At 36.5% G+C, this 21,600-nt stretch overlaps 5 protein-coding genes and 1 pseudogene across 10 annotated transcripts; 2 read left to right on the forward strand and 4 right to left on the reverse strand.

The window, feature by feature from the left end:
• Positions 1-2,064: 2,064 nt before the first annotated feature.
• On the forward strand, positions 2,065-4,478 carry LOC140841875 (pentatricopeptide repeat-containing protein At2g15690, mitochondrial-like). Its single transcript, XM_073209591.1, has one exon. The coding sequence runs from the start codon at positions 2,160-2,162 to the stop codon at positions 3,993-3,995; it is 1,836 nt and encodes a 611-aa protein (XP_073065692.1). The 5' UTR covers positions 2,065-2,159; the 3' UTR covers positions 3,996-4,478.
• Positions 4,479-6,312: 1,834 nt separating this feature from the next.
• Positions 6,313-8,576, forward strand: LOC140841877 (uncharacterized). The gene is given in 8 exon segments (XM_073209592.1): positions 6,313-6,521; positions 7,613-7,679; positions 7,782-7,826; positions 7,828-7,905; positions 7,982-8,065; positions 8,145-8,231; positions 8,340-8,384; positions 8,386-8,576. Coding segments are annotated over 8 exon segments (516 nt in total). The 5' UTR covers positions 6,313-6,453; the 3' UTR covers positions 8,428-8,576.
• A 139-nt stretch (positions 8,577-8,715) lies between these two features.
• LOC140841876 (protein CYPRO4-like) lies at positions 8,716-10,764 on the reverse strand (annotated as a pseudogene).
• A 661-nt stretch (positions 10,765-11,425) lies between these two features.
• On the reverse strand, positions 11,426-12,315 carry LOC140840615 (ethylene-responsive transcription factor ERF109-like). The gene has a single exon (XM_073207795.1). It carries the CDS (start codon positions 12,256-12,258, stop codon positions 11,512-11,514), a length of 747 nt encoding a protein of 248 aa, XP_073063896.1. The 5' UTR covers positions 12,259-12,315; the 3' UTR covers positions 11,426-11,511.
• Positions 12,316-14,455: 2,140 nt separating this feature from the next.
• LOC140841878 (ceramide synthase LOH2-like) lies at positions 14,456-17,754 on the reverse strand. Its single transcript, XM_073209594.1, has 6 exons — positions 17,401-17,754; positions 16,796-17,001; positions 15,822-15,977; positions 15,250-15,435; positions 14,987-15,165; positions 14,456-14,728 (listed from the first exon to the last, which is right to left on the reverse strand). The coding sequence occupies exons 1-6, from the start codon at positions 17,515-17,517 to the stop codon at positions 14,709-14,711; spliced, it is 864 nt and encodes a 287-aa protein (XP_073065695.1). The 5' UTR covers positions 17,518-17,754; the 3' UTR covers positions 14,456-14,708.
• Positions 17,755-18,192: 438 nt separating this feature from the next.
• On the reverse strand, positions 18,193-21,382 carry LOC140841879 (glycoprotein 3-alpha-L-fucosyltransferase A-like). Of its 6 annotated transcripts, none has more exons than XM_073209595.1 (7): positions 20,748-21,382; positions 20,075-20,235; positions 19,555-19,799; positions 19,346-19,450; positions 19,069-19,225; positions 18,718-18,945; positions 18,193-18,619 (listed from the first exon to the last, which is right to left on the reverse strand). In XM_073209595.1, exons 1-7 carry the CDS (start codon positions 21,159-21,161, stop codon positions 18,364-18,366), a joined length of 1,566 nt encoding a protein of 521 aa, XP_073065696.1. In that variant the 5' UTR covers positions 21,162-21,382; the 3' UTR covers positions 18,193-18,363. The 6 variants fall into 6 exon arrangements, with proteins under 6 accessions (XP_073065696.1, XP_073065699.1, XP_073065698.1 ...); XM_073209598.1 differs by having other exon boundaries at positions 19,555-19,796; positions 20,071-20,247; XM_073209597.1 differs by having other exon boundaries at positions 20,071-20,247.
• Between the last annotated feature and the right edge of the window lie 218 nt (positions 21,383-21,600).

Consider the following 21,600-nt stretch of genomic DNA (forward strand, 5'->3'; position numbering starts at 1 on the left):
TAACATAAAAATCACAATTATATGTTATCACAATTTCAATTGAATTACATGTTTTAACGTAAAAATCACAATTACATGTGTTAACATATGAATCATATTTATGTTACATGTTTGAATATATAAATCACAATTACTTAATCACAAGTATAGTATGTTCTATAATGTTATATGTTTTAACTTATTATGTTACATGTTTTAACATATGAATCACAATTTCAATTGAATTACATGTTTTAACATAAAAAACACAATTATATGTTATCACAATTTCAACTGAATTACATGTTTTAACATAAAAATCACAATTACATGTTTTAACATACGGATCATAATTTCACAACTATATTGCATGATTTAACATATTAATCACAATTTCATTACATAATATTACAAGATTTAACGTATGAAACACATATTTAACTTGGGTCGACAAAGTAACATTTATGTACCAACTTGGGTCGACCCAAAGTTCCAGCCTTTTGATTAGACCCAAAATTCCAGTCTTTTGGGTCGAAACATGTAACATTATAAAGCATACATGTGAAAATATGTTATTCATATATTAATCAATTAATGGATTCATCTATGATTGTCGAGCAACATTGGTCAAAATTATGTAATTATGATTCTTATGTTAAAAAACATATAACTTAATTGTGAAATTATGATTCATATATTAAAACATGTAACGTAATTGTGAAATTGTGATTTACATGTTAAAAAACATATAACATAATTGTGAAATTTGTGAAATTATGATTCAGATATTAAAACATGTAACATAGTTGTGAAATTCTGATTCATATGTGAAAACATATAACATAATTGTGAAATTGTGATTCATATGTCAAAACATATAACATAATTGTGAAATTGTGACTCATATGTCATAACATGTAACATTATGGAACATACTTGTGAAATTATGTGATTTATATGTTAAAAACATGCAACATTGGTCAAAATTGTGTAATTATCCGTCAAAATTAAGTAATTATCTTGGGTCGACCCAAAATGTTGGATCGACCAAGCAATGTATCTTCGGTCGACCAAACAACTACCTAAATTTGGGTCTACCTAACTTTTCTTGATCTACCAAAAAATCTGGGTAGACCAAGCTTTGGTCGGTCGACCCAACATTTTGGGTCGACCAAGCAACATCCTCTGGGTAGACCCATCTTCTGGGTAGACCAAGCTTTGATCGACCCAACACTTTGCTTGATCGACCAAAGCTTGGTGTATGCAAAATGGTATACACATATTTGCGACGGTTATGATTAACCGTCGATAATTAGCGACGGTTAATAACCGTCGCTAAAAGCGACGGTTAAAAAACCTTCGCCGATCTGTTTTTAGCGACGGTTGTTTAAAGAACCGTAGCCCATATTACGCTTTTCGTGTCGACCATGCCAGAATATTGAGTCGACCAACACCAAATTGGTCCATCACGAAAAGTTTCTTCTTGGTCGACCGAGAAAAATATTTGGTCGACCAATTTTTTTGGGTGGAAGAATAGATAGGCGAAAAAAAAGAGAAAAGAATAATTAATTTATTAAGTTAAAAATTTAATTAAAGTTTAATTTTATAATCAAGAGTCAACTCTTTTTTTTTTAAAAAAAAAGTCAGAGTCCTTCTTTTTTAAAAATTTTACGTCTCAATCCCATTTTTTTAATTGTCCCATTTCTTTACCGCATATATAGAACAATTGATATAATGCTATAAAACATCATTATATATTGTGCAAAGTGCTATATATACAATGAAAAATACAAATTAGATTATACATTTGTTTTGAAATGTCGAAATTATCTTTATATTTTATTTTGGAAATACTCTTTCAAAATGTATTTAGAATAATTTTATAATTTCAAATATAATTTGTAACTTAATTTATAAATCTTGTTGTACATGTAGCATAAAGTCTAGTTTGCAAATTGCAACTCCATTAAAATCTGATTTTTTTAAAATAATTAATTAAATAACATTTCCGATTTAGTTTAATTTAATATAAACATTTCTATTTAATATTATATATATATACATTTTAACCCGAATATTGTGCGCGCCCGGATCCAACAGATAAAGGCCCGAATAGATCGTCACCTGCACCACGGCATTCAGGATTAGGGTTTAAGCTCTCACTTCACTTCACAGAGATAATGGTGTTACCTCTAATGGCGATTCGCAGGGCTCGATTTTCTTCAAACGTTGTCGCTTGTCTCTATAAGGTAAGCCCATCTGCCGTCTTCATTTCCAACTCCAAACCACGAACCGTAACCCTAACTGTAAACCTCTCAGTCCCCACTGTTAGAAGTCTCTCTACCTCAGCTGCGCCAGAAGATTTCCAGAGGCCGATTTCTCAGTCTTCTTCTTCTTTGGGTTTCAATCAAAACCCTGAAAATCAGTGGGCTTCGCGAAACAATGATTTTCAGAATCTGAATCAGGGTTATGCAAATCAAAGAAATTCGAATACAGGCCAGGGATATTACCAGAAGGGAGAGTCTGACCCTACCGCAAATTTTTCAAGTCAGAACCAGAATTATCCACCTCCCCGTGGAAATGCTAATCAGTGGAATAACCACCAGAATCAAGGATACGCGCAAAATCAGAATCCAAATTTTACTAGAAATCATCCTCCCCAAGGAGGTTATCAGCGTAACCAGAGTTATCCTCAAAACTATAATCAGAGTCATAATTATCCGCACCAAGGAGGTGTGAATCCGAGGAGTGGTGATTATAATCAAAATTTTAATCAGGGGTTTCCTCAAAGACAAAGCCAGATTCAATGGGGATCACATGGGCAAACTGCTGCTGGCCAAGTACAGAATCAAGGTCCTGTGGTGAATAATCAAGCAACGAGTTCTGGTGAGCCTTCTGACATTGTTGACATTTTGAGTTTATGTCGTGAGGGGAAGCTAAAAGAAGTGGTTGAACATATGGACAAGGGCGTTCCTGCTAATTCCGAAGGTTTTGGTTTGCTTTTCGAAATGTGTGGGAGATCGAAGAAATTTGAGGAGGCAAAGAAAATCCATGACTACTTCTTGAGGTCTACTTTTAGGAGTGATTTGCTACTGAATAACAAGGTTCTTGATATGTATTCAAAGTGTGGAAGTATGACTGATGCACGAAGAGTTTTCGATCACATGCCTGATAGGAATATAGATTCTTGGCACCTGATGATTACTGGGTATGCAGCAAATGGCCTTGGTGATGACGGGTTGGCATTGTTTGAGCAGATGAGGAAGTTAGGAGTACAACCGACTGAACAAACTTTTATGGCTGTTTTCGAGGCTTGTGCTAGTGCTGAAGCTATTGAAGAGGGTTTTTTACACTTCGAATCAATGAAGGCTGATTATGGGATTACTCCAGGGATTGAACATTATTTGGGACTTCTTGGTGTCCTTGGGAAGTCTGGGCATCTGGCAGAGGCTGTGGTGTATATTGAAACTCTTCCATTTGAGCCTACGGCTGTTATCTGGGAGGCAGTGATGAATTATGCTCGTATACATGGAGACGTTGATCTTGAAGATCATGCCGAGGAGTTGATGGTTGGCCTTGACCCTTCAAAGGCTATAGCCAACAAGATCCCCACTCCTCCACCAAAGAAGCAGTCTGCAATTAACATGCTTGTTGGGAGGAACAGGATACAGGAGTTCCGTAGCCCAACTCTATACAAGGATGATGAGAAGCTGTTGGCTGCGAAAAAAGAGCAAGTATATGTGCCGGACACTAGATATGTTCTCCATGACATCGATCAGGAGGCAAAGGAGCAAGCTCTGCTATACCATAGTGAACGACTAGCAATTGCATACGGTCTGATTAGCACTCCTGCGAGGACACCCCTTCGGATCATTAAGAACCTTCGTATTTGTGGTGATTGTCACAATGCTATTAAGATCATGTCGAGAATTGTTGGCAGGGAGTTGATCGTCAGAGACAACAAAAGATTTCATCATTTCAAGGAAGGAAAATGCTCTTGTAATGACTACTGGTAAATGCCACGATTGGTAAAAGTTATTTGTACACGGTGAGGTTTGACGGTGATACCTCCCCAAAGTCCCTTGTTCTGTGACGACAGGCTCGATTAGAGAATTTGTGGCAAGAGTTTGTGGCAGGAGTAGAGATGAGAAATTATCAAATTTCTCTCCCTTGGTTGTATCTTCTTCAAAGGCAAAGTTATTGTACCAGTTGATTTCCCTCCATTCAACGTCTCTCTAGTTTCCCATTTCCGCATATGGTGCTTCGATTGAACTGATAGTATTTCACCTCAAGCAATTAGTAGGCAAAAGGTTTGGAAGATATTCTCAAATGCCGCTAGTAAGTAATATAGATATGGCAGAACAATTTTAATCCACGAACTTCTAATAAGTCACACAAGAAGGATTCTTATCAATTCGAAGAATACATTTTTTTCTTTCCCTCGCCTTTGTAAACAAATTCCGACAAATCTAATTATCTCTGTAATCAAGCATCCCAATGGATAGGGTCGTATTTCCTAGTTACGTTCTTTGATGCTTTCTTTTCATCAATTGCAACAACAGATACTGGAATAGTGTAAGAATGGTGCATATGCAAGAATGACAAGATAGAGAAATTCACGGGATTAGACATCAAGGTGGTTTTCCGTTGTCCAAATCCTCCATCACATCAATATTGTTTCGTGCCGTTATCTTCTGTGCATATCCTGCAAAAACATATACGGTTTGAAAGCAATGTTCGTGCCAGTACAAGTGCACTAATACGAATGAATTATTTTCCGGCAGGAATAAATGCAGCAGTCTTCTTGGAACGCCAAAATTGGAAATACCAAACCATCATTTACTGAAGAAACATCAATTTTTACTAAAATCCAGCAAGGAAGACTACAGGAGCACATGAATTTTCTACACACCTTAAGAACAAAACACTGAAGTTAGAGTTCTTCATTCCGAGAAACGAAAACAAGCATCCTTATTGACCTTACATCTCAATCCCTCAATGAACACGATCCATTGGGCACGTAAAGTTTTTCAATTCAGCTAATGAAGAATTAAAAATGTCGTCGGTGCTAATACCGTGCATGGAAAGGGCGAAAATAACCAAAAGACGTGACTTTACTATTTAGGTTAATGAACACACCGAGACTGCAAAGCAGGCTGCTCTCAATTGGTTCCTAGTCTAACTAGCAGTTATCGTCACGCATGTTTTGGATACAAGGGCAGTGATACTTGACCTCAATATCTGAATTATGGTAAATCAACTGCTCCACCACTGACCTAAATGGTTAACCACCATGCTCAGTTTTTTCAACACAGAGTTGTTATCCTTTCTCAATCTTCTCCAACCATGAATAAAGAATCAGATAAAGCCTAAACAGGAAATACACAGTCCATGGAAAATGATATTACCAACACCAAGGCAAGGGATGCACTTGCAGATTGTCTCCTTCCCTCTTTTGTTATAGTAGCTCACCAATCCTGTTCCTTGGCAACTACGGCACTTCCCAGTCCATTCAGAAACCATTGGCTTACAATCCTAAAATCACATGATAAAATTCCAATGGATATACTTATAAGGAATCATGTCATATAGTTGAAGCATCGAACACAATATGCTTTGACAAATGACAATGCATAACTTTCCTCCTTGTGATTTTAGCCTAGACAAGTATAACTGTGAGAAGCATAATGGCAACAAAAAGCAACGCATCAAACAGCTTCTCGTCACCTTAGATTTGAAATTCCTCTTTTTACAGGATCAAAATATCGGAATGTGAGATGGGTCAACTCTATCGATACTCACAATAAATATTAATATTATTTCATGAATGACCCAAATAAGAAATCCGTCTCGCAAAATACGACAAGTGAAACCGTCTCACACAAGTTTTTGTCTCCCACCAAACCACCGGCCTAATTATAATTTTTAAGATACTAACAACATATAATAATATTTAACTCCCAACTCTCTCTCGAGACGATTGTACTATTCCAATCACAAAATCAATGACATTGATATAACGTCGATGAGATACTAGCATAATAATGATAATACTTTCACAATTTATCAATTGTTCTATTTTAATTTGTTCATATATTTTTGTGGATCTTATATGTTTAAATCAATTTTGGATCACTGAATTTGGCATTAAGATATTATTCTTGTACTAGTGCACGCGACGTTTTCATTTCGTATAAAAATTAGAAAATGAACTAATTTTTTTTTAAAAAAAAATTAAAATGAAATTTAATAGTTTTTTGAATTGAAATTGAAGGATAGAAAATAGAATGTAAAAAAAAAAATCGATTTATATAGTTTGATGTTAGAATGTGTGTTGAGAATTATAGTTAACAAATAATATAGATGTTAATTTCTAATATAAGGTGACGAAACCCTAGCCCAAGATTTCCCCTTTTAGCTGAATTGCATAACCTCCTCCAACCAGTCTACGGTTCCTAAGCTTGATTTGCAAGTATGAAGGTTTTCGAAGTTGGTGGCACCACACTCTCTCTTGCTCTCTTCAGCGATGTCACCAACTCTAAGTATGCTTCTCTCTTCTTTCTTTGTTTCGTTGATTTCATCAATTATGGGAGGTTTCATAAATTTTATTTATTTTTTACTTCTTTTTCTATTTGGTACATTTCCCAAATCAGAATTATTCATGGGTTGCGTGTTGATTTGTGTGTGCCTCTACATGAGCTTATTAGTTTTACTTTTACGTTGCCGGGGCATCCGTTTGCTCAGACATGGGAGGGAAACCAGTAATTTAGGCATCAATTGAAAGCTGATTTTACCAAGGTTTGAGTTTCGTGAACTATAAAAGCATAGATTTTCGCTATGTATTTTGGTTGCCCCCCTCTACTTGCAAGAAGCTCTAGTAAATGTGACCAGTCGATCACGTCTTTCGTCCATGTTAACTTTATTCTTCTTTGCTTATTTGCTATTTTCCCTGCTAAGTCCTGGAATTACTGTATGCAGTTGCTGTAGTTGTTTAAAGCTAACATGTGCGACTAGCCTCGTGGTACAGCGAGGCAAAGCCTTTGCAACTAGAAACATGCCTTGTCAGACATAAAGTACATGTCTTAGTGTGCCTTAAAGACTTGACGCTAGTTTTAAATTGCTTTAAATTACAGGATTGTGTATTGTAAGTGAAATCCGATGTAACTATTATATTTTCTCATGCATTAATCCATACTTGTTTACTGTTGTCCAATGCTTTGTGACGCATGTCTTTAGATGTTTTCCTTCAGTGCTCCTCAGTACTACAAGGCACGAGTCCCGGCCTTCACCTTGAGCCTAGGTTCCATAGCACCTGTGCTCCTTGCATCTTTGATAATTATGCCAATCGTCATTTTGGCATCTTTCTTTTGCTCTTTGTAGTGATATCTTTTGTTTTAAGAGGGTTCTAAGAAGAAGGTGCTTCAATGGGTTCGTGAAGAAACTGACAGGATAATAATATAGGATGAAAACTGAGGAGGCCTTTTCATTTTTCTCAAATATAAAAATTATTCGGAAAGTATAATATTTATATTTTTTAGAACTATTCCTCTCTGTTGTAGTTTGGTGGAGCCTTATAATAAATATTTGGGTAGAAACTCTATGATAGATTCAAGCACATAATGTTCTTTTTTAGGGAGCTCCTGGATTTGATGCAAGCGGGAACATTGAACCCAGAAGCAGCATTTATCAATGCTTCACTTGTAAGCCCGTCTAGTGCATGAATTCAACACCTCTTCCCCTTCTTTGTTTTTGTTGCATCAGTCTTTCTGAGCTATTTTTGATGTCATCTAGAATTGATGCAGATACCAGATATTTTCCCTGTTCTTGCCGCTGCCCACAAGACAGTCCGTAGCCAAATCACAAGAGTCGTTGAAGACACGCACTCTCCATTCTGAACTTGTTTACAATTTCTCTGGATCTAAGCATGTAAGAAAGCTTCATAACTCGTCATCGTGCTTTGCCGGTTCTGTTTAAGTAATAATGTTTCTTCTGTTTGTTCTAGATATCAGAATCCTTAAAGAGATGCGGCATATCTGATAGCACAAATTACATCCTTGTGGCTCGATTTGGTGCTTCTGCTGATGAGGTGAGACTGTTACCTTTATGACGTGCAGTATTTTATGAACTTTTTACATAATTGCAACTGAAAAGTTCTGTTTCACCAGATGACAAACGTGAAAGGACTTGTCAAGGGGATTGAAATTGACTTGGAGGAATTGAAAACACGGGCTAACCAAGCTCAAATTCAAAAGGTTTGTCCTCCATCCTCCATCCATCTCTGCTGTAGAATTATTTATAACATGCTCTGAGTCATCATGACAAATCCAAATATTTTTTATGTTTGCTTGGTATCTATACAGCACTACAAAATCTCGGAGCAAGAGCTTGGAATATCTTCTCTCGCAGGATGCCATAACATGCAGGATTGCAGTACGAGATACATTGTGAGGTGAAATCTTTGCACTTTATCGTTTGCGTTGTGATACCATCTCATGAAATTTCCTACTTTAATCGACAGAATGAAGATGATATTTGTATTATTATTTCATATCTGCCCACAACTTTATTATCGAATAGAGCTTCTTGTGAAACGTGCATCCATCCCACTCTTGTTTCTATATTAAACCCTATCTCAAATTTTATCAAACTTGTCTTCTGCTCAGTGTTTCAACTTCTCAATTTGAGGTCGATATGTCTAAGCATATAAAACTTGTTAAATATTGATAAGTAAACTGTTACTAGGTAGAAACTATCAAATATCAAACCATAACATAGCATAAAACTCTTGTTTAGCTAGTGAGAATTTCACGCAGGACAAGCTGGCAAAATTGCATATAAATTTCTGTGTTGTTTTAAAGCATCTAGGATCCATGAGAAAAATCAATAACCCAAACCGCTCCCGAAACCCTTCTTATTTACAAACTGATAGCTAAAACCCCATCAACAACCATTTCGTTTTGATCCCATTAGACGCTATTCTATATGCTATTTAACCTGACAATCCACCATCATATGTGTCACTTTTCGAGTCATAAAGTTCTAAGAGGATGATGAAATATTTGGTTACGTGGAAACAATTCTGAGGAATCACTGGCACAAGTGCAGTGGACTTACCCAAGAGAAATGGCCAGCATGGAACTTATTATCGGATCCAGCCAAGTGTTCATCCACAGGGTTCAGCTTCAGCAACCTTGGAGCCGGAATTTTATTCCCCACCCGACTGCTAAAGCCCGTTTTTGTTTTTCCATCCCTATCCGTGAATAAAGTGCATATTAAGATCAGATAAGTGTCTGTAGTTCCCAATACCCACTTCCCATAATATGCAACATCGACCGATGTAATAGGTGAACCAAGTCCGGGGAAAGCCGTTTTTGCCTGCCTCGTTGTAAAACATTGAAAACCTGTTCCTCTTGAAAACTGATGCCACCGGTGAATTCACATATCCCATTGACATAATCTGTTATAATCCAGACCTGAGAAAGATGACTCATATGGGTCTAACTGTGATCCCTTCACATTGCTGGTCATCTTTCGTTGTGATATCGGCACCATCCTTCTCACACTTCCAATCTGTAACAATCTTCCTTGTCTCGATGTCCCATTGGTGAAGCCCTGTAGAGTGGGGTTTGCCATCCATTGGACTCGTCATCATCATGTTCGTCTCTCCCCTCGTCAAAAGCGCCTTTTTGGGAGTAGACTTCCCACCCAACCCCAATTTCCAGTCATCGAACTTTACATGGACTCCCTTTCCATGGATCCCATTGCTTAAGTTCTTCACAACATGAACACCAGAATCACCAACCAAGAAAATGTTATGTAATGCACCTAGGGCCAAGCTTTGAATCCCACCACCTGTGGATGCCTCCTCGAATTCCTCTAACAAATCCCGACTCTCCCTAGCAGGGAATCCCACCTGCCCTTTCGCTGTAGTCTTCCAGCTGCATCCTCCCATATAGAATCATCCGAATCCTCTGATTCAACCATCCCACGAAATCTTTTCCATAAATCTTCACTTTATTTTCCTCTGTGGGCCTCAAAGTATGAACATTTTCGAATAAAAAATCCTGAAATTTAGTAACGAAACTCCTATACTCATCAGTAAAAAAACATCAGAGCCCAAACTCCCCCATCACAAAATCAACCGCCTCTGATCCTCTAAAAACTTCATCTGCATATCAGTAGAGATCTTTACCGCAATTTTCTTCCCCACCTTCAAAAACCAAAATCCCCCACCACTCAAAATCCAATTCCAAATCTAATTCTCTCTCTAAATCCAAATCTAATTTTTTTTTTTAAGCATCCAAACATACCGTAAGGGTTTGACATTGGATTCTGAACACATGGGGATGGGATTTTTCCATATTTCAGCTTTAAATCCTGAAGCCGAGAATCATCTTCATCCACTGCTCTCGCACTCACTGTTGGACTACAATCTTCCGGATCAGCATAAATTTCAGTATTGTTCTCATCCTCTTCGGAACATTCCGATGAATCTGAAAGCTCGAGTCCTTCGTGACTGTGATAGCCACCCATAACTAATTATTCCTACAAACAATATATATGCACTGAACCCTTCAAATTCAAGGAATTCAAGACACAAAATCGCACAAACAAGAAATGAAATCTTGAATCTGGAAGATGCAAACAGCAGAATTTGAACTGTTTGAGCTTGGTTCTGATTCTACAAAGGTAGAATGCCTGGTCAAAAGCCGGTACAATAGGTAGTGGAAAATGAATTTTTAAAAGATATTATAAGATGTTAAAATGAGTTGTTTGACGACTTAAAAATTGGGTTATACAGTTCTTACAGGCTATAAACTTCTAAATCAGAACATAAGAATAAGATATAAGTTATCAACACAAATTTAACACGGGGGAAGTGTGCCGTCGTGGTTCCAACTTTACTTCATTGAGACGTGACGTCATCACTCTCCTACATAGATATATATCACATGTTAAATATGTGTTTTTATAATACTTTTTTAACACGTTTTTGAGCATGTGGTTGGAATGTTTATTTACTTTATATTTTATGCATAATAAGCTTATACATTTAAAGTAAAACAAAAACAAAATTGTCAAATTTAAAATGAAATATTGGAATTGATCCCCAAAAAAAATCGTTTATCCACTCCCCTCCAAAATTTTGAAAAAAAATTGTGTATTTACCACTTGGTAAGTTGAATAAGATGATACATGATATATATATTACGAAGTTAAAAATTGAAATATGTGAGTAATATAATGATGTATAATTCTAATTATTATAAAATTTTAGTCAAATACGTAATGAAATAAAGATATAATGTATAATTGTAAAACTTGAATCAAATATGAGACGATATAAAGAGAGGTGAAATCAATAAATCACACAATCTCTAACATATATGAATACATTTGATGTGATATTATTATACAAGTAAAAAAAATGAAAGTTCTAACTAAAAACGCATGAAGCCCAATTTTGAATCAAATAATATCAAATGAGCTCCTCTACAAAAAAGTTTTTGTTTTTAAAAAGTCTTTACGTTGTTATTTCTGAGTTCGAAAACTGCCGATAGCAGAATCCGACGAATCTCCATTAAAATCAATCATGTCGTGAATTTCTTCATTGCCGATCACCGTTTCCCAGAAATACTTCGGATTATTGTCGCTATAATAATTTTCCTGATGTTGCTGCGGCAAATTAGGCCGCTGAGTCGCAGTCGTGCTCGATTCAGCGTGACCGCCGGACATGTAATCGGAATATGGAAAATTAGGCTTAGCTCTGGGGCCTCGAAACTTAATGGCCGCCTCATCATAAGCTCGAGCTGCTCCCTCCGCCGTTTCAAAGGTTCCCAGCCACACACGTGTCGCTTTGTGCGGGTCCCGGATCTCCGCCGCCCATTTCCCCCATGGCCGCTGTCTCACCCCTCTGTACATCTTCTTCTTCCTCTTCTTCGCACCTTTATCATTCTCCTCTTCGGCGAAAAAATCACAACCCAAACACCCTTTAATCCTGCATAACCTGCAAGTTTCCAAGTCTTCAGAAACTGAGAAAGAAACATCTCCGGCAATTAAACTGGTGGAAGAAGATGAAGAATTCCCGCCGGCGCTCTGGCTGGTCGACAATTCCGTGCGATCAGCGCTGCCACCTGTTATAACGTTCTTCAAAGCTGCCACCATGATGGAAACTTCCTCATCACTGGTGAGCCTCGCCGCCGCCATTGCCACTGAGGTGTTGCCATTGTTGATATTATTACCTCCTTGCTGTTTCATTTTCTTGGCTGATGTCTGCATGGTTATTCAAGAATCGCAGTCCGAAATTTTAGTTGTGTGCGCAAATAATGCCAAAGGTATTTTATACTGATTTTCCCAAAAAAAAGTACTCTGTCTTCACACGGAGTGTTGAATATGTGGGCTGAGGCACGTGGGAAATTTCCTCCGATGGCGTGTCAGTTATCGGTTAATCCTGATGGTTGATGAGCTGGCAGGGTGACATCATAATGTCACGCGGTAGTTTTGACGGTCAATCCAGGAGGACGACAAAGTGGTATTGAAACTGAGTCCACTCTCTTCAGTCCAAGGTTGTAGCTGTCTCCATTTTCAAATAGATTGATGTTTTCTTTTCCATGGCCTGAAAATATCTTGTTTTCTTTTCCATGGCCAGCAAAATATCTTTCATACTCTGTCTTTGTAATATGAGTAAGTAGGTCTCTTGTGAGATGATTTTACGAATCTTTATATGTGAGACAGAGTCCGATATTCACAATAAAAAGTAATATGCTTAATATAAAAAGTAATAATTTTTTTATGGATGACCTAAATAAGATATTCGACCTACGAAATTAATTCGTAATACCGTCTCACAAGAGTTTTTGTATAATACAATATATTAAAATATTCATTTTTTATTTGTCTTTAAAAAAAATCTTCAATGAAAATGCCTAAACTAGAAGAATCTGGTTCCGTGTTGTTCAGAACATGGATAACCACAAGAACATCGGATTCACAATGATGTGGAGACATGCCAAGCTTCAAATCCCCAATTAAAAGCTTCTTGAATAATTTACACTACTTCTACCAACGTGGAGCTGAAATGCCCACGCGATGTTCCATGCATTGCATCTAACACTGCATCAAGAGAATTGCGTACAACACAACCATATATAGCTCAATGTGGAATTAACATCTTGCGTACAACACAACCATAGCCCAATGAATTACACGGAACATCAAGTATATGTCATAATTAACCTCGAGACATGTTTTTACATAAGGGTACTATGTGTTATCTTTGATATTTTTTAAAACAAGTGTTATTTATGCTTCAAAAAGTGTAAATAACAGTTCATTTATTATAGACAAGATTGCCTTCGTAACTACTCTCCTTCTATTACAAAGTCTTGATTCACCTTAATTAGCTCAAATGTAATAATACTGCACTTGCATGTCAAGCGATTTCTATTTAAAAATATTGTCATAATTTTTTATCATTTATAAAAAAAATATAAAATTACAAAAAATTATAATTCAATATTCAAAATTAAAATTATTTGTATCTTCTCACAAGCTTTAGTGGAAGTATACAAAATATCGGTCAAATATTTGTTCAAAATACATTATAATATTAAGTAATATAAAAATTTGATCTACAGTTAAATTTGGGATAAAATACATATTAGAAAAAAATTCTATTATTTTATGTCTTTACAACATATACAATATATCATCTAGTGATTAATAACCTATATTTTTATAAAACAAATATATTATTCAAAATAATAATTAAAAATTTAAATTCTTTATTTGAAAAAAAAAAATTAATTTTTATAAGTTACAATAGAAGAGTAAAAAGATATGGATGTATCATTACTTGTTCTGAAAACTTGGAAATAAAAAAAAATAATGAAAACAAAATAACAATTAATTAAGAGGTATCATTGTCAATTTATGGTATAAAATATTTAAATGTCGTCGTGTGCATTTCGGGCATGGCCACAAGCCCACAACAACCTGATATTTTTAACCAACCTCATATTTCTCTTATCTTCTCTTTCCTATTCGTAGTTCTTCTTCCATGGCCCCAACAATTTGTTCATCTTCTCTCACCTCTCTCTCTCTCTCTCTCTCTCTCTATTTTTGGTACTTTCAACAAAATTTCGATGAGAATATTAGGCGGTTGTTAATTAGGATTTTAGTTCCCCTTTTCATTAGCACGAAAAGGGTAATACAGGAAATTCCCACAAATGATGAAACTATCATACATTCACACCCTCTTGTGCGATGAATTATGTGGACATTTTTTGAAAATTGTATCCACAGTGTCGAGCTTTATATTTTATCACGGATAGGCTTTACGGCAACCGAACAAAGCATCAATCCCGTGCTTTTCCTCTGTACCAAACAAATGTATGATAATTTGGGGACAAGGGACCAATTAATTCAAATTATTTTGTTGGTTAAATGACGTGGGAGGCTAAAATGGGAGAGGAGATGAGTTTATTGTGTACTTCGATTGATTTTCGTTCAGGCTAGTAGGATGATGTACATTTACTATTACACCCAAAAGCGAATACGCAATCTCAGACGTGAAATATCATATACTCCTATAAGCCCCAATTACAGCAAGATGATAAGAGACATAGAATGCCAACCATTCTATGGAAGTAACCGATCGAACCTATTAGAGAGCAGCAGCAATTGTCCCTTGTAAAACAGCAGGGTTCACTAGGAGCAAGAATCCCCAACTAGTCCTCATCTTCTGAATCTGTTAGAGGATTGAAAATAATTAAAACAATACGAATGAAAGATTCTTTACAAGAACTCAAAGAAACGAGCCCAGCTTAATTACAGTCCTGGGTATAGGATTCAGACCAACTGGGCTCATCGCTACACAGTCTTCCTGATAAAGATTGCCAGGTTTGCTCACCCACCAAGCAGGTTTGACTTGTGAACACAAAACTAGCAAACAAGTACCTACCACTTGAAGTTAGTTAAATCTCAGTTAGCAGCAGAAGGTGCATACCTGATCGTATATCTTCTCCTACTTTCCCTCTATTTTTCAACTGTCTAGTGATCATGGAGCATATGAGAATCCACCAGTAAATGTGAAAAACAAGCAATGTCAATAGCATCGTATTGAAGATGTAATACGACACCATATTATATGTCTCCGACATGTCCAAGAATTCGATCAAGTGGTAGCTAAGGAATGGAAAAGGGACATGATTAGAGCAAAAGGAACAATGTACACACAAATGAAGATTTTAAGGAATGTCCGACGATTACCTTGACGCTCTTATGACCCAAAATGGAAAGTATACGAGCCTCAGCATAAGCCATGTCAGGGCAAACAATCCAAAGCATAAACTAGCTCCAAACTCTCTCTCAGAGTATTTAAAAACTTTAGCAGCTTCCATGAATACATCACTGGCATCATGCAATGCGAGAACAACTACTCCACTACGAAAGAACCTGTATTCGTATGCACAATTTTGTTTAATACAACTGAACTAATGTTATCTCACTGATTTTATTTCGATTCTATATCTTAATATGAAAAAATAAAGTTTATTTCTGTTAAATTTTTCCATACAAAGGGAAAGTGAGATAAAATAATTAAAAGAATGTGGGTTTTTTAAAAGAAGAAAAAATTTAAAATTCCTAAAGGCATATCTGGCGATGACAAAGAATGGATTGAATACATGATATAATGTCATATATTAAAAGAATCTGCATTTAGTTGCATGATTTATCTCCTTGTGAAGCCTGCAAGCTATGTTCATATTCCAGGAGGTTGACTTACATATCCTAGTTATGTAAAAAGCTGCAGTGGTCCCAAAGACAAAGCAAAATGTTACCTCGTGATGTATGAATAGGAAATCAGGATCACAGTAACAACATGATGAGACATCATGACAGCGAAATCCTTCCTTCGGGTTTCCCAGATAAGGAGGGCAACAATGCTATAAAGGTAAAACCCACATTGGGCCATATAGATGAGTTTTATGGGAAGCCTGAAAATTTAAATACAATGCTGATTAGATACGATGAACAGCATTTTTCAACAGCCTCTGCGCTGAAAAACATGAAACAGATGTTTATGCAGCCTATCAGAAGTGTGAGAGGAGCAAATATGTAAACATTAAATCATAAACTCCAACAGTTACAAATTATCGTGGGCTATTACCCTTCAGAAAAGGCCATAATGTTATTACATTAGCAACTTTTCTGGATTTTTTTATGCCAATTCAAAATTGTCTATGCATGGAAAGTCATTCCTCATTGGACATGTGGGTAAGAACGGTCAGAAATTCAATCGATCAACCTAAATAAAGTGCTTGAAACTGTTTCTATGAACAATACATCGTCCCCTGTCAAATCGAGAAGTTCTGTGGTTAGTAATAACACATTACATTGGGACAGAAGACATAATTATCTTGAGGCACAGGAATCAATATATTTTTCTTCTGCAATCTTATTCAATATTTATCATCAAATCACAGCATCACCAACATCTCATAGCATGAGATCAAACTAATTAAGAACTGAAGATGAGTTCACATAATTTCGCTTATTAAAAAATTTAGCAGCACACTTTACCAGTTTGATTTTGGGTGTATCACTCCATACATGAAGATCATCTTATGTAAACAAATGGCAGCATATTCATATTTGCACAGAAGGCACAACTACTGTCATACATAACCATGAACCACGTATGGAAATATATACATCATAGCACGAGTAAAGACTTCCTCCCTCTCACAAGAAAATCGACAATAAGTTTCATAAAACAATAAATCGAACCAATCTAGTAAAACGGAAACCTTACTTCAGCTCCTGATCAGGCCAGCCTCTAAAGTACTCCTTAATGTCTGTGAACCATGGTTCACGGTAGGTACTTATTAAAACGCAAAACTCAACAGTAGCATAGTATGTAAATTTCCACATGGACTCTGAACATTTTGCAATCTTCTTCTTTGTCTCCCTATTAAGTTTCAGAGCAGTTCCTCTGCTCAACAACAAGATAGCCAGTCTCTGGAATAGATGGAAACATTTCAAAGTTACCAAGACTTGTCTACATATCAATGCATATTATACACCCGAGAAAAAATATCAAGAGCTCCTATCATCACACAACTTGAATCGTACCGTTCAATCGAAGAATGACTGAACGCTAACAGCAGAATTTCCTTCACAAAATCACCAAAATAGGTTCTATGCATAACAATCTCTATCCATTCACTTGCGATAAAAAATTATGCTGACAACCTAGGTCAATTTATAAAGAAACAACACAATGCACGAGCTCTTTCTCACCGCGCAACTTGAATCTAAAAATGTAAAAAGCAACCGCCGTTAATTATCATCCCTAGAAAGGCAATTCACTCGCATTTCAACACAAACAAGGAAAATCAAACGATGGAGAAACCTTACCCGAAAAATGAATCTGTCCAGGATCAATCTGGCGGCAACGAAAACAAAACCGAAGCAAACCGCAAAGACGAAATGTGAGACGCCAGGGACGCCATCGTGCGTCCAGATCGAGTCCATCAAATGATTGAAACTTCAATTGAGCTGAAAATCGTCGGTTAACCCAATCATTACACTTAATCCTGAATCACGTAAACAAAGTATGCATGCACTTAGAGCAGAATCGCAGGTGGTGGCAGCGGAGGAAAGGGGGGAATTGAGGAGCGAAATGAATGCAGCAGAGTGGATGGAGGGAATAGAGAGGAACGGTTTTATTCATGTGATGGAGAAGATCGACCCCCGCAGCCTTTATGGAATTTAATTATTAATATCTCTACTTGGGAATGTTTTTGTAGTGTAGTCAGCCTTTTAAATATATTTTTTTAAATTGATTATTAAATTCATTATAATAAATTGTTCAAATATCACATATAAAATAAAATAAATTATAAAAAAATTAATTGTGTGATGGTTGTAAATGATTTAATTGGTATATAATCGAATTAAAACTCAAATTTACTCTTGTATAAAGTAATTTTGAGTACATTTACCGTTATTAAATTCAAATAAATATGCATTTTATTTTTATGGCTATTTCATTGATTAAAAATGTAATATAAATACATATTTATTTAAAAATTATATTATTTTTACTATTATATTAATAGTAAAAATAAATAAGTATAATAATAATACATACAGCACGAGTGTGTATCTTTTGCTAATAATAAATAAGTATGATCATACTCTATAACGTGGATTCAAGGTTGATAACATTCAAAGTATAATGTCAAGGAATCTCACACCGTGCATGGCGCTCTCTACGGGTAAATTTGAATGTCTACAATGAACTGTGATCCCTTCTGCTCAAGCGATGATCCGCAAATTAGCTGTTGTTGTGAAAACTAAATGATCTGCCCAAAAATTTCAAACAAATATGACTTCAAATTTGGAGCAAGGGTTTCTCTCTACGTGATTCTTGAAATCCGAATCTCCTCTGAATTTGAAGGTGTACAGTGCTTGCCTCTCCGTCTTTCCAACGGGGTATATTCTGTATATTTTGAGGTCATCTCCTCCCCGTATGCTCTCTGGTCTCTCAGACTTCCAGATGGGAACAAGTTTCAGAGACGTAAACTTTGATAGAACTGCCGATGACAAGGCATTCAGGGTCAAGTTGTCCGACCTGAAACGAGGCAAGATATAAGATTTGGGCGTCAAAAGGCGAGCAGAAACAAATGAGTAATCAACTGAATGATTGAGTAACACTCGGATATGTAAAACCTTAAGAAAATGGACTCCATTTCGAGCCTCCCTCTTTCTCTTATATATACGTGGTATACGGTTTTTAAGCCACTGGTACACTTGCAGGGTCGTTTCCTGAACTCGGGTCTCGTCTCATCTTTCTCTTGGATCTTCGTAGCCAAGTAAATGCACAAGCGGCAAGATGAGTGTACTGCAGACATATCAACCAAGGCCTTGAAAGAATCCGTTGGCCCTTCATACTTCCACCTGCACAACCAGATTACAAGATAAGAATCCACCATTTTAAAAGAGATGGTGAAATAACAGATCTAGGGATTCGGGTAGGACCAGGTTAGCCAACCAATTAGATTTTAATGATGGAATACTAACCTTAGCGACTCATTGTATGCAGTGGGATTTTCTGCGAGATGTTTCATAGTCTGGGCAACCAAATCAATATCTTTCACCTCCTTGATATGCAACAGTGAACCAGGAGAAGGAGCAAAATCTTGGATATTAGGGGCGCCAATGACTACAGGAACAGAACCTACAAGTATAAAAATCATTCGAGTCACGTGTTATTTGGACGATTCCATAACCATGAGCTACTAAAAAATGAAACATAAAAACGGTAAAACACTGCGTAAGTATAAAAAACGTATGTTACCAGCCACAAGAGATTGGAAAAATTTTTCGGTAACATAATCCTCCTCATTGGAATTCTCAAAAGCCAAGCTAAATTTGTAGCGCCTCAGTGTCTCCACTTTGTCCACTACAAATATAGGAAAACAAAAGGTCTTTAGCAAAAATAAATGTATAAAAAAAATACAAGGTTGAGCTGGAATTCCTCAGTCTCCAACCAGACTTGTAAATCACCTTTTCCATCACGATTTCTATGGCAACCCCCATAAGAATCGATTTTAATATTCGCATTCTCGAGTCCCACTAAAGCTTGCAAACGAAAGTTCCGAGCACCACAATTGGAAATAAAAGCAGCTGCAAGAGCATTTTCAGTTTTGGGCTGAACCGGAGCCATTATATCATACTCAGACCACGAGAAATACCCCACAGGAACATCTGATGAGAGACTTGTAGTCATCACAATATCATATCCCTTCCTACTACATATAAAAATTATCAACACTGATACAATGAAGGGTAGAGTGGCAGACCAGATAGCTATCTAGATAAGAAAACGAAAAAGATAATCTAACACTTGCTCAAATTCCACAAAACGTCCCCTAGAGTTTGGGTTGGGTCAGTGCAAGAACATTTTTCTTAATTTGAACCAAAAAACATCTACAACGTGTATCTAAAATATATACATGAACATATCTCTGAAAAGATGTTGAGAAGAAGTACATGCAATAAGTTACAACATTGTGTGCTTACCCACCGTCGTGCATTATCAATGTTATTCTCAGAATAGTATGTAGCCGATTCCATCGACCGAAGAACAGCAGCAGTGCCAGGCTGCTGAGGAAACCCAAATGCAGCATCAGGCTTCTTACCAGATTCGGACCCAAACTTACATCCCACAGCACAGTTCTTCCACTCCTAGATGGCGAGCTATCCAAGTCAGACAACATTAAATAGCACACAATTGAGTGAAAAATAAACAGCCACAAATTTAGAGATATATTGGCAGAAGAATGACACTTTAATCTATTTTAGACTTAATTATTACTAGTAACATCGTGTTTCCATTTATTCATTTTTCCTTGATCCCCTTGGAGCATGCCTTTCTTCTTTATTTTCAAAATAAACTGTAATAATTCCAATTAGCAAAAAGAAACTTGTCCTGATAAAAAATGTCTGTAAAGAACCACAGCAAACCAGAAAACAAACGAAAAAGAAACGATAGAGCACACAAGGGCTGATCTAGCAGGTTTCAGATTTCAAGCTTCATTTTTATTAAAAACATATAATATTCACCCCAAAATATTAATCTCCCAAACTTGCAATCAAAAATTCAAAAGAAATCAAACATTGCCCATTAAAATTAAAGATAAAAATTCATTACAAAAAAACACGCATAAGACACTAGCAAAAACTTAACCGATGCATACCTCAGCAGCTCCATGTACCAAAATAGGTTCTTTCTTGAAATCCCTAGAATAAGGCACATAATCCTCCCTCTCCAACCAATCCTGGCAGCTCTCCTGGTGATTTTGGAGTCGGCTTCCTTCACTACCCGACCCGGATTCGTCAACCCAAGAGTCAGTTGGCCAATAGGGCGATGTTTGGGTGAACTGGTGGAAAGATTCAGCCCACGAGTTGACCAAGTCCGCATTCTTGACCATGTCGAGGCGGCCCAGAAACGCGATCTCCCCTATCACCACTAATCCCACGAAAACCGGCAGAAATTTGGACCATTTTCTCTTGTTCGGCGTAGAAGGAGGAGATGAATACGTTGCTGGGTCATTCGGGTCCGGTAATACTTCGATTTTAAGGTGCTGCCTCTGGTTTCCAGTACCCATCATTGTTGGGTATAAACCAAGAAATTTGTTAGGGAATGGAAAAATAAAAATCCGATCTTTACTTCTGATGAAATATCAAGATAAGAATTGTAAAACAAGTGAAGTGGAAAAGGATCTTGTTTCAATACTATGGTTAGTACAAGGATTCAGGCTGCGGAAGTACACGCCTCCATTGGAAGAAGGCAAAAGTGCAAGGAAGAAAATATTGCCTGTTTCATTTTTTTACATCTATTTATATATAGGCCTTTTCTTTTCACGAATCCTTTATTAGCTATTATATTTTTAATTTGATCTATTTTCCAAAATCCGTAACTTAAAGTAAGTTTATTTACCATTCTTTGTTAACTTAAATTGTATTTGTAATATCCATGTAATATAATTAATAGGAGAAAACCAAATTGCTTAATTGCATTACGTAACATACCGACTTTATCAAATTTGG

Source organism: Primulina eburnea, chromosome 9 (genome assembly GCF_022965805.1).
Source record: "Primulina eburnea isolate SZY01 chromosome 9, ASM2296580v1, whole genome shotgun sequence".
Classification (NCBI taxonomy): Eukaryota; Viridiplantae; Streptophyta; class Magnoliopsida; order Lamiales; family Gesneriaceae; genus Primulina; species Primulina eburnea.